We start from the raw sequence: 17,335 nt of genomic DNA on the forward strand, positions 1-17,335 counted from the left end.
ATATAATGTCTCTTCTCAAGAAACTTGCAGTTTGTGTCTTACTTCATGATTACATTTCAGGTCAGGTCACTGAAAGATGTGAAATATGAATTCATCCATTTATTAATTTAGTTTTGATTTGTGTCAAATATGACATTCTAGGGATTTGGACTGGGAGGCACTGTAATGGCATGGTAAAGTGTGCCTATAGAATTTACAACCTAGTGGGAAGGGAAAGACACATTGTGGTCAATTAATCACACTACTAAAAGTATAATTACAAATTAGAGTAAACTCTCTAAGGGAAAGGAATATAGATATATGAGTACATATAAATAAGGAATCCAACCCAGATGTGGGAGGGGTTTAGTATTAAGGTAACTAGATACAGGGTTGGGGAGGGGAAGGGATAGCCCCTACGAAATATATGTTCTTAGGAGTAGTATGCCAATATCTGAGGAACAGCCAAGAAGGAAAGAATGATTGACCATGACTCATGGTTTTGTGAGGACAAGTGGGAAGAGGACCAACCAATGTTCTTTGGATATGACCTCATGGGAGTAAGTGGTGACTGGAGCAGTTTCTATATCTGTATAGAGATGGTGGCTGAATTTTGACTGGAATGGTTTGGGGATTAAATAGAAAGGGAAGAAGGTGATACACGGTATACATGAAACCTTTAATAGGTATCATCATGGAGAAAATATGTGGGGTGGTTGGAGAGTGAATGTATTTTTTGTTATACATGACAAATATCCTATTTAAAGATAGGATGCAGTTTTCAGGACATTGCTGAATATACCACAGAAAGTTGGGGAAAATCTGTACTGTTTCTCTACTAGTTGAAGGTAAGGGGAGAGTAGACCCAGAGCATTGTAGAGGGATTGGCCTTAGAAAGAAAACAGAGGTGAAGAAGATGGTTATGGATATAAGCAAATTTGGTGGAAAAGAGTAAAATTAGAAGTTGTTCCCATCTGATTGTCTCCTCTCTGAGAAGCTGGAGCTCTGCATATCTGTTGAAAGGGAGAGAGGTGAAGGAGGAATTGGTTGGAGGTTTGGAGACAGGAGAGAGTTTGAAACAGTCATTGTAAGGGGGAGGATGGTGCCAGAGTGGATGGTCCAGGAGGATGGATGGGCCGTGTTGAGCCCACTGAGGTTGGTCAGATGATGCCCTGGTGCCGCTTATCTTTCCTATTCTGTGGCTCTCATGTGCCCCTGTAGGTCAAGGTGCTGAGAAAGCAGATCACTGAGTTTGTTTTGAGTTGAGATGTGAAGAAAAAACCAAGGGAGTGGAGGGTACTGGAAAGTGTTCTGGAAATGATGCGTCCTGGGGAAAAAAGTATGCTGGACAAAAAGAGACAGGAAGAAAAGAGAGGGCTGAAGAAGGAAGTGGGATGTAGTAAGCAGTCAGTGGAATAGACTTCTGGAGTAGAAGTCTACCTGAGATCAACAGGTAGACTACAGTTTCAGAATCACGTATTCTAGTGTTCTAGTGGAATGATTCTTTGAGAAGTCTGACTGGTGAACCCAAAACACATCTCCTGTGGCAAGTGCCAGATGAGAAGGCTTGTGGCCCAGAGCAGAGGCTCTGGCAAGACTGGGGCTAGGGTGAGACAAAGAGCCATCATAGTGGCTGGGGTCTTCGGATACCCTGGATACCCTGTGTGGATTCTAAGACCTGAGGAATGTGACAGCTCTTAGTCCTTTTGTTACAGTGAGGTCATTAAGATGTTAAGTGAAGACATCTGTTTTAAAGCATCCTCCCTATGTTTTATGCAGTATCAAGGAAACTTGATCTTCAGTGGATAATGAGAATACTCCTCTTTAACCCAGTTATTTCTTATACTATCAGTGATATTGGTTGGAAAGTAATTTAAGAATCTATAGATTTTTAAAAATGTTTTATTATTATTTACTTTTGAGAGAGAGAGTGAGAGCAAACAGGGGGCGGGCAGAGAGCGATGGGGACAGACGATCCAAAGCAGGCTCTGCGGTGACAGTGGCGAGCCTGATGCAGGGTTCAAATTCATGAACAGTGAGATCGTGACCTGAACAGAAGTTGGACGCTCAACTGAGCCACCCAGGTGCCCTGACAATCTATAGATTTGTAAGCAAATGATGGACAATCACCAAACAAGACTATTTTTTAACATTTGACTCAGTGTCAAGGAACTGGGGTTGAGCCTCTGGTATGGAGGAGGTGCTCTAAGGACGTGCCGTCTCCTCATATAGAATAGATGATACTTTCCTTCTCTTGTGTGGCTTTCCAAGCACCAGCTTTGTTCTCTGATAGCTGGAGTACATCTCTAGTAATGGAAGCCTTTATCACCTCATTGGTGGTTTATGGCAGCATCTTTAGTTGGTCTTCCTCCTTTTGGACTTACTACCCTCTTTTTACCTTATCCTTAACTGTCCCATTAATTTAAATTTCTGTTTCCTTCTGTTACCTCATTGTTCAAGGAATAAAGGCTCCCCCCCCCTTTTTTTTTACCACATTGAACTGGGAATAAATTCATAGACCTCTTAAGTGTGAGACATTGGACAAATCCCTTCATTTTCCTGGGCCTTAATTTCTTCACCTATTTAAAAATAAAAACGTGCCTATTGAACTGGATGGCCAACCTCTTTGGTATTTGGAGTATGTAGTTGGGCTATAATCCCCTTTCAATGTTGAAAATTCTGTTACTGTATGCCTCTCCAGGTCTGGCTCCAATATATATGGCCAATTGAGTTTTTGGATTCTCATATGTCCATATGCATATTCTTATATGCACCTATCTTGAGGGCTTAAAAAAAAAATTTAACTCAGTTAATGTTGCCTGGCACACCAATGTGGGTTCCCTTTTTCCTTCCAGTCTGGCGTTTTACCTTCTCACAGCCCACCATGTTAGGACTACCACCCCACCAAGCAAAGCCTTGCCTTTTTCTGCCTAACCTGTGGCTCAAGGGCCCTGGTAAGACAAGCCATTTGCAATCTGCCACAGAACACGTTCTTGTTCCTTTTTATGTTTGGTGTTTTGTTTTTCAATATCTTATCCATTCCTCTCTACCAATTGAAGTTGAAAACCTGGCCTACAGCCCTTAAAACAAATTTCAAGGTTTTGAACTCCAAGCTTTGACTTTCTGGGATTCCAAGTTCAAAGAGGGATTTCCCCCCCTCTTTTTCCACTCTGATTTTCTTTCATACCTTGAGAACTCAAATACACACATAGTGAGTAAATAGATGGATTCTGAGAAGCAGCTCCTTGACTATATAAGAGAACAAAATCACTCTATTTGTGGACACAAATGTTCATGCTGGCACATTTAAACATTCACTTCCTATAGGCATTTCTGCCCTGACTATGCCTCTCGTGGTCAGCAGTTTGCATCCTGTTTATGCAATTAAAATGGGCAAGATCCAAATCTGTGTAGGTCGCTGATGGGCTACAACGCTTAAGCACAGCGCTTGGCTTTAATATGTGCATTGAATGAATGGTTGCTAGGGAGTATGGCGGCGTCTTCATTTTGGGCTGGGTTCATCCCAATGCGCGCACGTGGGAACTTCACAAAAGTTGTTTCACGTGCGCTGCGCTGAATCCTCTTATCCTAGAGTTTACTGAAGTGGGGCCAGCTCCCCGCCTCTGTTAGCTTCACTGCCAAGGTTCTAGAGGGGTGGAGTGGCCTGCAAGACGGTTGGGAGAAGGGTGGGGGGATTTACTTTCTCATAAATGTGCTTTGGGAGACTGGCTCTGGAGCGCCAGGTTTTCAGGAAGAAATGAACCTGGGTCCCAATGGCAAAGAACTCCAAGGGGGCACAAAGTTTGTTTTCTGTTACAGAGAAAGCCTGACAGCCTCAAGCTAATTCATAAGAACACGGCCCACACTGGACAAGGGAGAGCTCTGGCTTGCCTCAGAAAACCACTGACACAAGAAGACAAGTGAAGTCAGATTCACGGAACCCATTTTCTTGGGCTCCTTATGGGTAACGCTGGCTCTTGGTAGACTGCGTCCCAACCCAGCTGTCGTGGATCCCCGCCGCTCTCGAGCAAAGTCCTCTTTCCCCAGTCTCAGGTTGCAAAACAGTAACTCCTTGGGATAATCTCTTCGTACCCAGAGGATGGGTCTCCGCGGACAACAAACCGTTACGTTCAGATCTGCGCACTGTGTGGGGTAGAGTTCCTTAATCACCCCCCCTCTTCCCGGGTCCCTGGAGGGCCTTGCGAGGTTCCCAGAGCGGCTGCGGCGCGCCAAGTCCCAGGGAAAGAGCGCAGGGAACGGCCCTGAGGACTCGTTCCGGGGAAAGCGACAGCGTCCAGGGAGAGCCTTTCCTTCTCATCCCGAATTCTCCCAGGGCAGGCAGGGTCGAATTCCAAACGCGTCCAAGGTGTGCAGTGCGAGACCCTCCCTTTAAAAAAGAATAAATAAATAGAAGCCAGCGCTTAGCCCTGCTCCAGTTTCCCGAAAGGCGCACCGCAGTCGCTGCCGGGGCGGCTGGGTGTCTGCGCTCCCCGCCTTTGCTGGGCTGACACAGGAGGGGAGGAGCAGGAGCCGGAGGGGGTGCTGGGGGGGGGGGAGTTGGAGCGCGAACCATCCCGAGCCAAGACAAGCAGCACATTCACAAATAACGCCCCCACCCCCAGCGCACGCGCTCCCATTCAAAGCAGCCCGGCTCCGCAGCCGCAGGGCGGCTCAGAGGACGCGCGGCAGAGCCCGGCGCAGCCCTGCCCCGCAGGCGCACGCTTCAGTCCGCCCGCCGGCTGCTGCGGCCGCGGCCGAGCCCTGCAGCCAGCGCGGGAGGCGGCTACCGCTTCTAGGGAGGGGTCTCGCCCGGAACCCCCTCCCTCCCCGCTCGGGGACCATGGCAAGGCTGGCTGCGCCCTGGCGCACGAGGCTCCTGGTTCGCATCTTTGGCGGCACCTGGTGCCTGCTCTACGTCGCCGGACAGGTGAGGCGGTCTGCGCGTCTGGAGTCGCTTCCCCCCTCCTAGGACTTCTCTTCTAGTCGGCGAGAGCGGGGAGCGCTTCAGCCTGGGGCCTGTCCTGGGGCTGCGCTGCCACCCCAGCGAGGACAGGTGGCACGGGGTTGGGGCTAAGGCGGCCCCGCGTGGCGAGCTCAGGGCTGCCGGGGTCAAATTCTGCGCTGAGCCTCAGCCTACCCTCCTGGGGCCGGTCCCGGCGTCCCGCCCGCGCCAGGGACGGGCCTCCAGCTGGGGAGAGTCGCGGGGAGGAGACGGCGCCAGAGCCCGGGTGCGGCCCACTTTCAGGGAGTCCGCGACCCCGCACCTCTTCCGGGCTGTCCTCGGCGGAGACCTTTCTTCCTGGCGGCGGCTCCGGCGGCGAGGGGAAGGCTCGCGGGTTGGGACACTCCTCCTCACTTCCGTCCTTTCCGGGACCCAGGGAAGTTCTGACATCCTTGTCCTGGGGCCACCTGCGTCCGAGTGTCGGGGGCGGGGCGTTGTAAGGTGTGCAGATACAGGACCGGGGGGCTCCCGGAACCTTTGCGGTGGAGAAAAGGTGGTTCTGGACGGCGCACTGGGACTCGTCCTCACCACGCCCCCTCAGAATGCTCCTAGGGTTTTTTTTTTCTTGAGCTGGAAGGGTGCAGGAAATGGGGCGTTCTCCTGAGTGGGCGTCTCAGGTCCCGAGGCAGAGCAGAAGAGCCCTGGGGGAGTGTTGAATTCACTGTCTGCTTGGTTGTGGTTTCTTACTGCAAGACCCTGGAGGGAGATGCTTAGGGAAGGGGCCAGGGGCTAGTGGAATCTATGATGCTTGTGGTGTCTTTGCCTTTAACGCTTTCCAGAGTCAGGTAACTTTTGATTAAAACTCACGGTTTAGGCAGTTTGTGCATAATGTAGCCTACATAGATTCGCTTTTCACGGGATTACTTGGGTAATTCTGGGAAAATGCCCAAATACTCTTGGCCGGAATTATCGCCAGATAGCCTCCCTTTCCTCTGTTTTGCTTATGGAAGACTTGTCCAAATCGGGGGATTTCCTTCCCTCGCTTTTACTTAACGTTTTGAAACTTGTTTTCAGGTCTCTATTTTTGTGGTCATTTTGCGTGCAGCGGTGCGCTTTTAGAGGCTGAGCAAGGCCCCAGAACGGTGGTGAGGAAGGGCCCAGAGCCGGCTAGAACCTGAGGAGCAGGGTACACTCTAATAAGAGGTAGAAGTTTTCAACAAGAAACACCTGCTCAGATTGGCGGATGAAAAACTATTGCAAAAGATCGTCTTAATTATTAGCAAGTTTCATTCCCAGTATGCTTTGCTTCATGGCAAAGCTTCTCAGAGGTGGCTGCACGTCAGGATTGCCCAAGGGAGCTCTTGAAACTCCTGGTGCTAGGGCCACACCCCAGCTGGATTGCATCAGAATCCTTTGGGGCAGGAGGTGTGAAGCCCCAGCATCAGAATTTATAAAGCTCCCAGGTGATACCATGGTGCAGCTGGGTTGAAAACTCCTGTGTAAAAATGACCTGCCTTCCAGTGACCTGTTCTTAAAGAATCAGGACGTCGAAAGGAAATTCAAAGGAGTAAAGAACAGTCAAGGGCCTACAAGACAGCCTACGGAGAGAGTCTTAACTTATAACATCCAATCCTGGCTGCTTCCCTGTGTCATTTCCTCATCTGCAAAATGAGGGTGTTGGTCTATGTTCCCCAAGGTACTACCAGCCTCAGCAACACCAGGCAGGTTGACACGTAAGCCAAATCAAGACAGAATGCCTTCTGTCTTATTTCTAAATAATGGCAGGGGCAGGAATTCTACCTTTCCTTGGGCTTTTGGTAAAGTATCTGATAATATATGAACCAAGCAAAGATGTAATGAAGATGCTAAGATATACACTGTAGGATTTGGTGTGTGTGGGGGGGAGGGGGGCGGGGCTCACATATGTGTGTGTGTTCTACTTCTTCATTCAGTGCCTGGTGATATTCAGGACAAACTGATTTCTCCTGGCATTATGTACCTGTTCTTCCTTGCTCTGCTTCTCAACCTACTTTCTTCTGGATACAGATGATAAAAGCAGATTTGCGCCTTTTGTGTTGGAAGTGGTTTGTTGTTTAATTCCAAGTGAGTTTTTCTTGTTCCATTCGGCAGGGCTGCTCTCCACATGTGAGAAGCCTGACTAAACTTGTCAGAGAAGGGAGAGAAAAGAGTTTAAAGTGGTAGCTGGATTCCGTATCCTGGTGGAATGGAATATGCTTTAGGGTTAACTTAGGTGACAGAAGCAGTTCATCTTGCAACATCCCTTAAGCTTCTCACTTAAACACAAGGGCATTATATCTAATCAGTGAATTAAGACCAGAAACTTGAGGTTATTTAATACCAAGAAGTCATTCTATAAACCACAGCCAGTGCCAAATGATTTGAATATTGTTTGGAATGTATACATTTGTTAAACTGTTATTAAATCAAAGCCCTCAGTACATGAAACCATCACTATCAGAGTTATCAGACCTCTTTGAGTATCTTATAGCCCTCTAGAAGGAGGATCTGTGTTCAAGAGCTCTGGCTTCCTAAACTGAATTACACCTGAGCCATATTTTCCAAAAGTCTAAAGAACAATCTGAATGCAAATCAGATTATTTGAAACAGCAGCATTTCTCCTTTTTCCTCACTGAATTTCTCCTTTCAGGGGTTATTTCCCTTTGCTTCTGTTCGGACTGAATTACTCTCCTAACTTGTAAGTTTCTTTTCTTTTCCTGTGCATTTGGAAGGTAGCTCACTCTGGGCTCTTGTAAAACAGATTATTTTACTGATATCAATTTCATTTCATCAGCTGAACCCAAATTCATCCCATTGCCTAAATTTCTCCCAGGTAGGGAAGTAGATAATTAATGGTCGACACCCGTAGGGGTTATCACCTACTTAATGATTTCTACCACCCATCTGTAGCAATCCACTGTAAAAATAAACAAAGTTGTTGGAGAGGGTTATGGCTTGCTCAGCATAAATCCATTACTGTTGCTTACAAATGTCGCTTAGTGGCAATCCATGTTCTTTTGGTGGTTTATCAGTGATAGCGTCATGTGAATATTAAAACGGAATATATTCATTTACTATGGGATTCTAAACTGCATCCTTGTTAGGAATTTAGTAATGAATAGTTCCAGGAAGGCTGGAAAGAATTTGTGCCTTTATAGGTGCCTGTTTTTCAACTAAAGACCTTAAAGAAAATACTTTCTCTTTTGTTATCCTCTTGTATGTTCTTGCTCTTGTTTTATTTTTTATTTTCATTTTTACCATGATGATTCTGCATCGTTAAAAAAATGACTAAGGGTTTTAAGAAAACGTAGCAAATTCTTGTTCTGCTCTTTCTCCTAATGTCAGATCTCATGGCCCCAAAGCAGCTTTTTTGTTTGTTTGTTTTGTACTATTTTGAGTTATAACTGACATTCAATAAACTGCACATACAGAAAGTATGCAATTTTAAGTTTTGACGTATGTATACACCCATGACACCATCACCCCGGTGTCCTTATGACCTTAGGAATCCCTCCCTGCCATCCTTCCTCGAACCCAACATCACCAGGCAAAATGCGATCTGTTTTGTGTTAATATAGATTAATTTGTATTTTCTGGAATTTTATGCAAATGTAATCTTATAATAGGTACCCTTCTCCCTTACTTTTTTTGATCTGGCTTTTTTTTCGCTCAGCCTAATTATTTTGAAATTATCCATGCTGTAACACATATCAATAATTTGTTCCAGAGTAGTAGTATGTTGTATGCATATATCACATTTCATTGTCCATCAGCTTACATCTACAGTTAGACAATGTTTCCAGTTTTTGGCTGTGTGGTTTCATCTGTCCTAGGTAAATACCTAAAGATGGAATGGCTGAATCATTGGTAGGTATGTTTAAATTTCTAAGAAAATGTCAGTTTTGCAGACGGTTGTACCATTTTATGTTCTTACTAGCAGTATGTATGAATTCCAGTTTCTCTGCATCCTTGACAACATGTGGTTAGGTCAGTCTTTTATTTTAGTCATGCTAGTAGGTATAGTAGGAGCTCGGGTTTTAATTTTCAGTTCCCTAATGAAAAATGATGATGAGTATTTTTTCATGGGTTCATTTAAAATCCAAATATTTTCTTTGGCAAAATGTCTGTTCAAACATTTTGCCCATTTCTTAATGTGTTGTTTTCTTACTGAATTTTGAGAATTGTTCTTTGTCAGATGTATCATTTGCAAATATTTTTTCCCAAGCTATGGTTTGTCTTTTCATTTTCTTGGCAGTGTTTTTTGAAGGGCAGAAGTTTTAATTTTGGTGAAACTGAAATTATTGCATTGTTCATTGGTAGATTGTGTGTTTGCTCTTGTTTTAAAGAAATATTTGCCTAACTCAGTATCACAGAGGTTTTCTACTGGAAGTTCTGTGATTTTACGTTTTACATTAGGTCTGTATTCCACGTTGAGTTGTATGTGGTACAAGATCATTTTTTCCTTTTGCCTATGGATATGTCATCGTTCTAGCATGATTTTTTCAAAAGACTTTCCTTTCTCCACTGAATTGTCTTTGCAATTCTGTGGAACATCAGTTGTCCATGCATGATTAGGTCTATCTTCTGGATTCTCTACTCTATTCCGGGGAACTATATGTTTCTTGTTATGCCAGTGCCACACTACCCTTAGTACTGTAGCTTTACAGTTGGTCTTGAACTCAGAAAGTGTGATTCTTCTAACTTTGTCCTTCATTCTCAAGTGTGTTGCCTTGGCTACCCCCATATGCATTTTAGAATCAATTTGCCAATTAAAAAATGCATCCAGGGATTTGACTTGGGGTGTTCTAAGCTATCGATCTATTTTCAGAGAATTAGCCTGTTAACAATATTGAATTTATGATCCCTCTCTATCTATTTAGGTCTTTAATTTCTCTCAGCAATATCTGGTAGTTTTCTGTGTACAGGTCTTGGATATTTTTATCAGATTATACTAAATAGTTCACATTTTTGTTGCTCTTTTAAGAGGCACTGTTTTTTAAAAATTGCACGTGATAATTCTTTGTAAGAATATGAAAATAATTGAATTTTGCATATTCTGCAACATTAGCAAAGTGGCTTGTTACAGTAGCATTTTGTTATATCCCATCAGGTTTTTTTTTACACATATGATCATGTCATGAAAATGAAGACTGTTCTTCCTTACCTATCTGGATATTTTAAATTTCTTATTTAATAACACTGATTAAAATACTGATTGCCTTTGCCTTATCTTGGGGAAAAATAATTCAGTGTTTTACCATTAATCATGATGTTAGGTGTAAGTTTTTTTGTAGATGCTCTTTATCAGATTGAGGAAGTTATTTAAAAAAAATTTTTTTTAATGTTTATTCATTTTTGAGAGAGAGAGAGAGCATGAGCATGGGAGGGGCAGAGAGAGAGAGGGAGACACAGAATCTGAAGCAGGCTCCAGGCTCCCAGCTGTCAGCACAGAGCCCGACGCGGGGCTCACATCTGTGAACTGTGAGATCATGACCTGAGCCAAAGTCGGCCTCTTAACCCACTGAGCCACCCAGGTGCCCCAAGGAAGTTCTTTTTATTCTTCCTTTGTTGAGAGTTTTTATTAGAAATCAATGATAGATTTTGTCAAATGCTTTTTCTTCATCTATTTAGCACATGAATTTTCCTTTCTTGTTTGTTAATATGATAAATTACACTGATTTTCAAAATGTTAACCACCTTGCATTCCTGGGATAAACTCACTAGGTGACTAATACATTATACTTTTTAAAAATATTGTTAGATTCAGTTTACGAAATTTTGATTCAAATTTTTGCATCTATGTCCATGAAAGATAATGGTCTGTAGTTTTCTTGTGATGTCTTGTGATGTGTTTTTAGTATTAGTGTAATGCTGGCCTTATAGGATAAGTTGGGAAATATTCCTTCTTCTTTAATTTTCTGGAAGAGTTTGTGTCTGATTTCTTCATTAAATGTTTTGTAGAATTCACCAGTGAAGCCATCTGGACTTGGACTTGTCTTAGTTTAAAGATTAACTGCAAATTTAATTTCTTGAATAGATATAGGGTTCTTCAGGTAATCTATTTTGTCTTGAGTTAGCTTCGGTAATTTGTGTTTTTTCATGCATTTCATCTAAGTTGTTGCTTTTTGCCATAAAGTAGTTCATAATGCTCCCATATTATTTTTTCTTAAATATTATTAGAACATGGAGTTTTATCACCTGTATTGGTCCTGATAATGGTGATTTGTTTATTCTTTCTTTTTTTCCTGATCAATCTGCTTTGTGGCTTATTAATTATATAGATGTTCTCAAAGAACCAGTTTTTGGTTTTATGGACGTTCTTGTTTTCTATTATATTCCTTTCTTCTCTCATCTTTATTATATTCTTTATTCTATTTTGTATTTCATTTAGTCTTATTTTTCTAGTTTCTTAAGGTGGATGCTCAGGTTATTGATAGACTTTTTATGTTTTCAACTAGAGGTGTTTAATGACCTAAATTTTTCCTCAGTAATGTTTTTTTTTTAATTTTATGTTTTTTTTATTTTTGAAAGAGAGAGACAGAGATGAGTGGGAGAGGGGCAGAGAGAGAGGGAGACACAGAATCCGAAGCAGGCTCCAGGCTCTGAGCTGTCAGCACAGAGCCTGATGTGGGGCTCAGACTCACAAACTGTGAGATCATGACCTGAGCTGAAGTTGGTCACTTAACCAACTGACCCACCCAGGCTCCCCTCCTCAGTAATATTTTATTGGCATACCATAAATGTGTTTTCATTTTTCTTCAGTTCAGAATATTTTCTAATTTGTCTTTGATTTCTTCTTTGACTCATAGGTATTTTGAAATGAGTTGTTTAGTTTCTAAATATTTGCAGGTTTTTCAAATATCTTTGTGTCCATGTTTTCTAATCCCAATTTGGTCAGCAAACATACTTGATATAACCTGGATCTATTTAAGTTTATTGAGAGTTGTTTTATGGCCCAGAACATGGTCTGTCTTGGTGAATGTTCTCTATATTCATAAAGAATTAATCTTTCTATAGATATGTGTCTTCTAAATTTTCCTGATCAGTCTAGCTGTTGTTGTGTGGACCACTCTATAAATGTCAGTTAGATCAAGTTGGTTGAGAGTATATTCTGTATCTCTACTGATTTTTATATATTTAGTGTATTATTTAGAGAGGGATATTACAGTCTCTACTACTGTGGATTTGTCTATTTCTTCTTGAAGTTCTATCAGATTTTCTTTTATTTATTTTGAAGCTCTATTATTGGGTGCATAAATGCTTAGAATTGTTATGTCTTTTTGGTGAATTGACCTCTTTTTCATTATTAAATGACCTCTATCCCTAGTAATAGACTGTGTTCTAAAATCTACTTTGATTTTGCCAACTTAATATTAGATAACTATTTTGAGTTCTTTGAGATTTTTCATATGATTGTTACCTCTACAATTCTTATACCTTTAATGTGATTTTTCATATTCGAGTAGATTCCCATTGTGGTATGATTTCTTAATTCTTTTTCATATTCTACTTTCATCATTCTTTCATGATCTTTTATCACATTTTACATTTTATTAATATGACATTGAGTCAGTATTAATAAATTGGAATGGCCAGTACTAATGGTTGCTATTAATAGGGAATGGCTATAGTGTTCCAAGTAGATTATTATAATTCTGTTTTTTCCTATTACATTTCCTTTTTCAAAAAACAGCTTTATTGAGATATAATTCACATATCCCACATCTTGTCCATTTAAAGTACACAATTCAGTGGATTTTTTAAATTATATTCAGTGATGTGCAACCATCACCCCAGTCAATTTTAGAAATTCTTGTCAATTCAAAAAGAAACTTTGTACCTGTACTCTCCACCTACCACCTTCAGCCCCAAACAACCAATAATCTACTTTCTTTCTCTGTAGATTTTGCCTCTCTGTATTTCCATATGGATGAAGTCATATAATATGTAAACATTTGGGATTGGCTTCTTTCACTTAGCATGTTTTCAAGGCTCATCCAACTGGTAGTATACATTAGTATATCATTCCTTTTTTTTAAAAGTTTATTTATTTTGAGAAAGAGAGAGAATGAACAGGGGAGGGGCAGAGAGAGAGGGAGAAAGAGAATCTCAAGCAGGCTTCATGCTCAGTGTGCTCAGCATGGAGCCCAATGTGAGGCTCAATTCCATGAACCTTGAGATCATGACCTGAGATGAAGTCAAGAGTTAGATGATTACCTGATGAGCCACCCAGGTGCCCAGCATGTCATTTATTTCTAGCTTAAAAATTCTGTTGTACAGATATACCATATTTTGTTTATCCATTTGTCTGTGGACAGACATATGGGTTGTTTTTACCTTTTGGCTGTTATAGTAATGCTGCTACGAACATACACGTGCAAGTTTTTGTGTGGATATGTTTTCATTTCTCTTAGGAAAATATTTTAGGTCTTGTAGGCACACAATCTCTGTTATAACTACTCAACTCTGCCACTGTTGCATGAAAGCAGTAATAGATAATATATAAATGAATGAACCTGTTTGTGTTCCAATAAACTATTTACCAAAACAGACAGTGGGCCAGATTTGGAACAGGGGCCATAGTTTGCTAGTCACTGAGCCAAAGTTTCATGATGATGTGCTTCAGTGTGGACTATTTAAATTCACTGTGCCAGGTTTTCCACAGAACTTGAATAGATCAATGTCCTTCCCTTTGGGGAATATTAATTTTCATATTTCATTGATAATTTCCTTGCTGGTACCTATGTGTTTGCTTTTTGTGAAACTCCTGTTAGTTATTAAACCTCCTGTTTCAACCATCCTTCTTTTCAAATCTTTTGTCTTTATTGTTATCTTTTTTTATATTTGCAAAAGATTTTCTCAATTTTCTTTTCTTTTTTTTTTTTAAGTTATTTACTTAATTTGAGAGAAAGAGAGCACACACATGAGTGGGGCAGGGGCAGAGAGGGAGGGAGAGAGAGAGAGAGAGAGATGGAGAGGGAATCCCAAGCAGGCTCCATGCTATCAGTGCAGAGCCTGACGAAGGGCTTGATCTCACAAACTGTGAGATCATGACCCGAGCCAAATCAAGAGTCACGCGGCCACCTAGATGCCCCTCAATTTTATTTTTCAACAGAGTTGTCTTTAGGTAAGGTTTTAACTGGTATTTGGAGTTGTAGCCAAAGCGTCACCCCCCAGCTTTTTGCAGCACCAGATGCCTCCAAGTCTGAAGCCTTTCTAGAGTTTTACAGGCCAAATGGTATTGCTTCTCATCACTGTGTCTCTTTGCAAGTACAATTCTGTTAAGTCAGTAACAATTCTTCCACTAGTTTTCCATATTCCAAAAATTTATTGGCATCTTTTGTCTGCTGTGGTCTCCTTTCCAGTTCTCTTGTCATCTTTATTTATTTATTGTTATTTTTGTGGACATTTGGGAGGGAATAGAGAAAAAATGGTGTTCAATCTACCATGTTTAACTGAAAGTTAGCACTATTTTTCCTCTTTCATTATTTCTGTTTTCCTGTCCTGATCCATCTCCAAATACCACTAAAGCTCATTCTGGTTGTTGTACACACTTTTTAGAGACTCCTACATTTTCCCAGTGAAAGTAAAACTTTGGTCAGTATTACAAGACAGTGGACTTGAGGTCCAAAGATCCAGGTTCTAGTTCTGGATTTACTGAGTGTCTGTGCAACTAGGACTCAGACTTTTTCAGGGAAGGAAATTTAGTACTTACTGACTGCCTGCTGGTTGCCAAACATGATAAGAGGTATTCTCTCCATTCCAATGTTGATGTGTTAGTGTTTACTCGTTCAATTAAATGGGTACTTAGGACCCATTGTCTGCTTCAGTATACGCAGTTCAACCTATTTGCTCACAGACACAGCACAGAAAGATTTTATCGGTCTACAAATTTTGATGTTTGGAGACCATTTTATGAGAAAACATGGAGCTAACATGAGGTAAAGATCTGGCCTTGAAATTTCACATGTGGTATTAACATTTGTTGTCTAAGGTGTGATTGGATTCAGGCTCTTTTGTGGTGGAGGATGGAGATGAGGTGAAGCGAGTAGGGAAGTAGCGCTGAATAGTTAGCAATATCGTTATCAGTTTTAGTATTTTATTTTACACTGGGATGAACTCTAGAGCATTATGCATTTTGGAGTGGATGGAGCTGGTGGTGGTTTCATAACCACCACCAAAAACATACTTGGTTTTCAGCTCTGCTCATGGCTGTGGGGTTATGTAGCTAGAAGAAGACTTAGAGGTTCTTTAGTATTATGGGTCACAAACTTCATTGCGCATGAGTCGGTTTGGCTGTACCATGGATTTCCAAAGGCCACCAAAGACTAGGGCCATGCAGCTAAAAGCCAAGAAGCTCTAAAATGCAGATTCCTGGGTCTCACTCTCAGACGCTCACTCAATAGGAAAAGGTGGGTCCTAGGAATCTGCATTGAGAGACCCCAGTCTCCCCCCCCTGGCCCCCCCGCCTCCGTCCCCAGACCCACAGAGGATTCAGACACAGTTGGACCGAACTATGGGTTCGATCTGGGAAACATTGATCTGATCTTTATTCTTTACAGATGAGAGAAATAAGGTCCTAGGAAGTCGAGCGACATGTCCCAGTTTGTTAACAGGAGAAGTGGGAGTGGACCACACGTCTCATAACTCTGTCCGATGATTTTTCCCACCAGAGCATACACTGTTATTTTAGCGTCTAGTTACATCATGAACTAAAGATATGAACCACCAGCTTAAAGTGTCTTTATTTGTAGTAACCTCAGTTTTTTATAAATGGTTTTCAGATGTTTGGGAATAGCTTCAGGTCTCAGTCGCTCTGCCTACAGCTGAGGAGTGATGGGGAGTGGGGGTGGAGGGAAACCCTTCGTCCTTACCCTTTCACGTAACCTGCTGGAAAACAGGCTCCTGTGTATTTTCTCCTCGAGTCATCATGCCCCTGGAAGATTAACAGATACTTATTTAGAAAATCGTCCACAGCATCCAGGAACTTGACACTTGATGAAAGGAAGAGTACGTGCTGTTGAACACCTTCTCTACCCAAGTGTGATGTAGCAACTGTTGCTACGTTCGTGGAGGAAAGGAAGGAAATGTTTCATGTGCCTATTATTTAGGATGTTCTCCCCATCTCTATCGCAAACCAGCCAAACAAAATACACACACGCTCTCCACTGAGTCATGCATAGTCTATGATGTAGTATTATGTGTGGAAAAGAAGTTTTCTTCACTGCTAATAGTCATTGTGACACGTCTTGTATATTTTATGAAGAGTGCTAATTGTGTATTTTCTTTCAGAAATCGGTGGCGGAGAAATAAAGGGTTTTTTTTTTATTAAAAATATTTGCTGATATAATCTGAAATTCAAATTCTCCTATTCTGTTGTTCCTTATAAAAACTCTTTATTAGTCTGGATGGGCTAGATTATGCTGTGGTAACAACCAACCACCACGTCATAGTGACTTAATGCAAGAAAGGTGTATGTCCCCATCGGGCCACGTGTTCAGTGTGGATCATGAGGAGAGCTTGGCTCACTGTGCACACTCAGGAATCCACACTGACGGTGGCTCCACCCCAACCTGCATGCTTCCCTGGCAGACAAGAAAGGAGAATGGTTCTCTGCTTTCCTCTGGCAATGAAACGCTTCTGCCCAGAGTTGACAGATCTCACTTCTGCTCAGGTTTTTGTGGCCACATGAAATTCAAGACGGTTGAAAAGGTAATGTTGTCATGAACCCAGACTTTGGGACTTCCTAGATGCCTAGATGTTTGTTTTCTGACTGTGTGTGTGTATGTGAACAGAGGTTCTCTGCAATTACTGTAAAAACACTTAAAACCATGTTATTCGTTAAAATTAAAAAAATTATAAGTGTAAAATGCATGTAACAAATTTATCATCTTAACCATTTTTAAGTATATGGTTCAGTAGTGTTAAATGCATTCACCTTGTTCTGCAGCCAGTCTCCAGAACTCTTCCTCTTGCAAAACAAACTCTACACCCGTTTTATAACAGCTCCATTCCCCCTGCTCCCCGACTGCAACCATTCTACCTTCTGTCTCTGAATTCGAATTTATACAAACGGGATCATAACAGTATTTCTGTTTTTGTGATTGGCTTATTTATTTTAGCATGATGTCCTCAAGGCTCATATATGTTGTGGCATGTGTCAGAATATCTTTTTTAAGAGTGAATAATGTGGCATTTTATGAATGTAGCACATTCTGTTTATCCATTCATCTATCAGTGGACACCTGGGTGGCTTCCACATTTGGCCATTGTAAGTAGTGCCCCTATGAACATTGGTATTCCATTTCATTTTATGTGTACTTATTTTTCTGTGTAAAAGAGAAGCAACATCTTCAGACCTCTAGTTTACTTTTCAGACCCAGGAAACCGTTATTT

At 41.8% G+C, this 17,335-nt stretch overlaps 1 protein-coding gene across 3 annotated transcripts in view; it reads left to right on the forward strand.

Moving 5' to 3' along the window:
• Positions 1 to 4,405: 4,405 nt before the first annotated feature.
• ADAMTSL1 (ADAMTS like 1) overlaps positions 4,406 to 17,335 on the forward strand; it is an 890,060-nt gene continuing 877,130 nt past the window's right edge. For 2 of the 3 annotated variants that reach the window (XM_043567318.1, XM_043567320.1), the window contains exon 1: positions 4,633 to 4,906. In XM_043567318.1, the coding sequence (XP_043423253.1) occupies positions 4,820 to 4,906 (87 nt within the window). In that variant the 5' untranslated portion in view covers positions 4,633 to 4,819. Of the gene's footprint in view, positions 4,907 to 17,335 lie in introns of all 3 variants that reach the window. The other variant, XM_043567319.1, reaches the window with a different exon arrangement.

The sequence above is a fragment of the Prionailurus bengalensis genome, chromosome D4 (assembly GCF_016509475.1).
Source record: "Prionailurus bengalensis isolate Pbe53 chromosome D4, Fcat_Pben_1.1_paternal_pri, whole genome shotgun sequence".
NCBI lineage: Eukaryota > Metazoa > Chordata > Mammalia > Carnivora > Felidae > Prionailurus > Prionailurus bengalensis.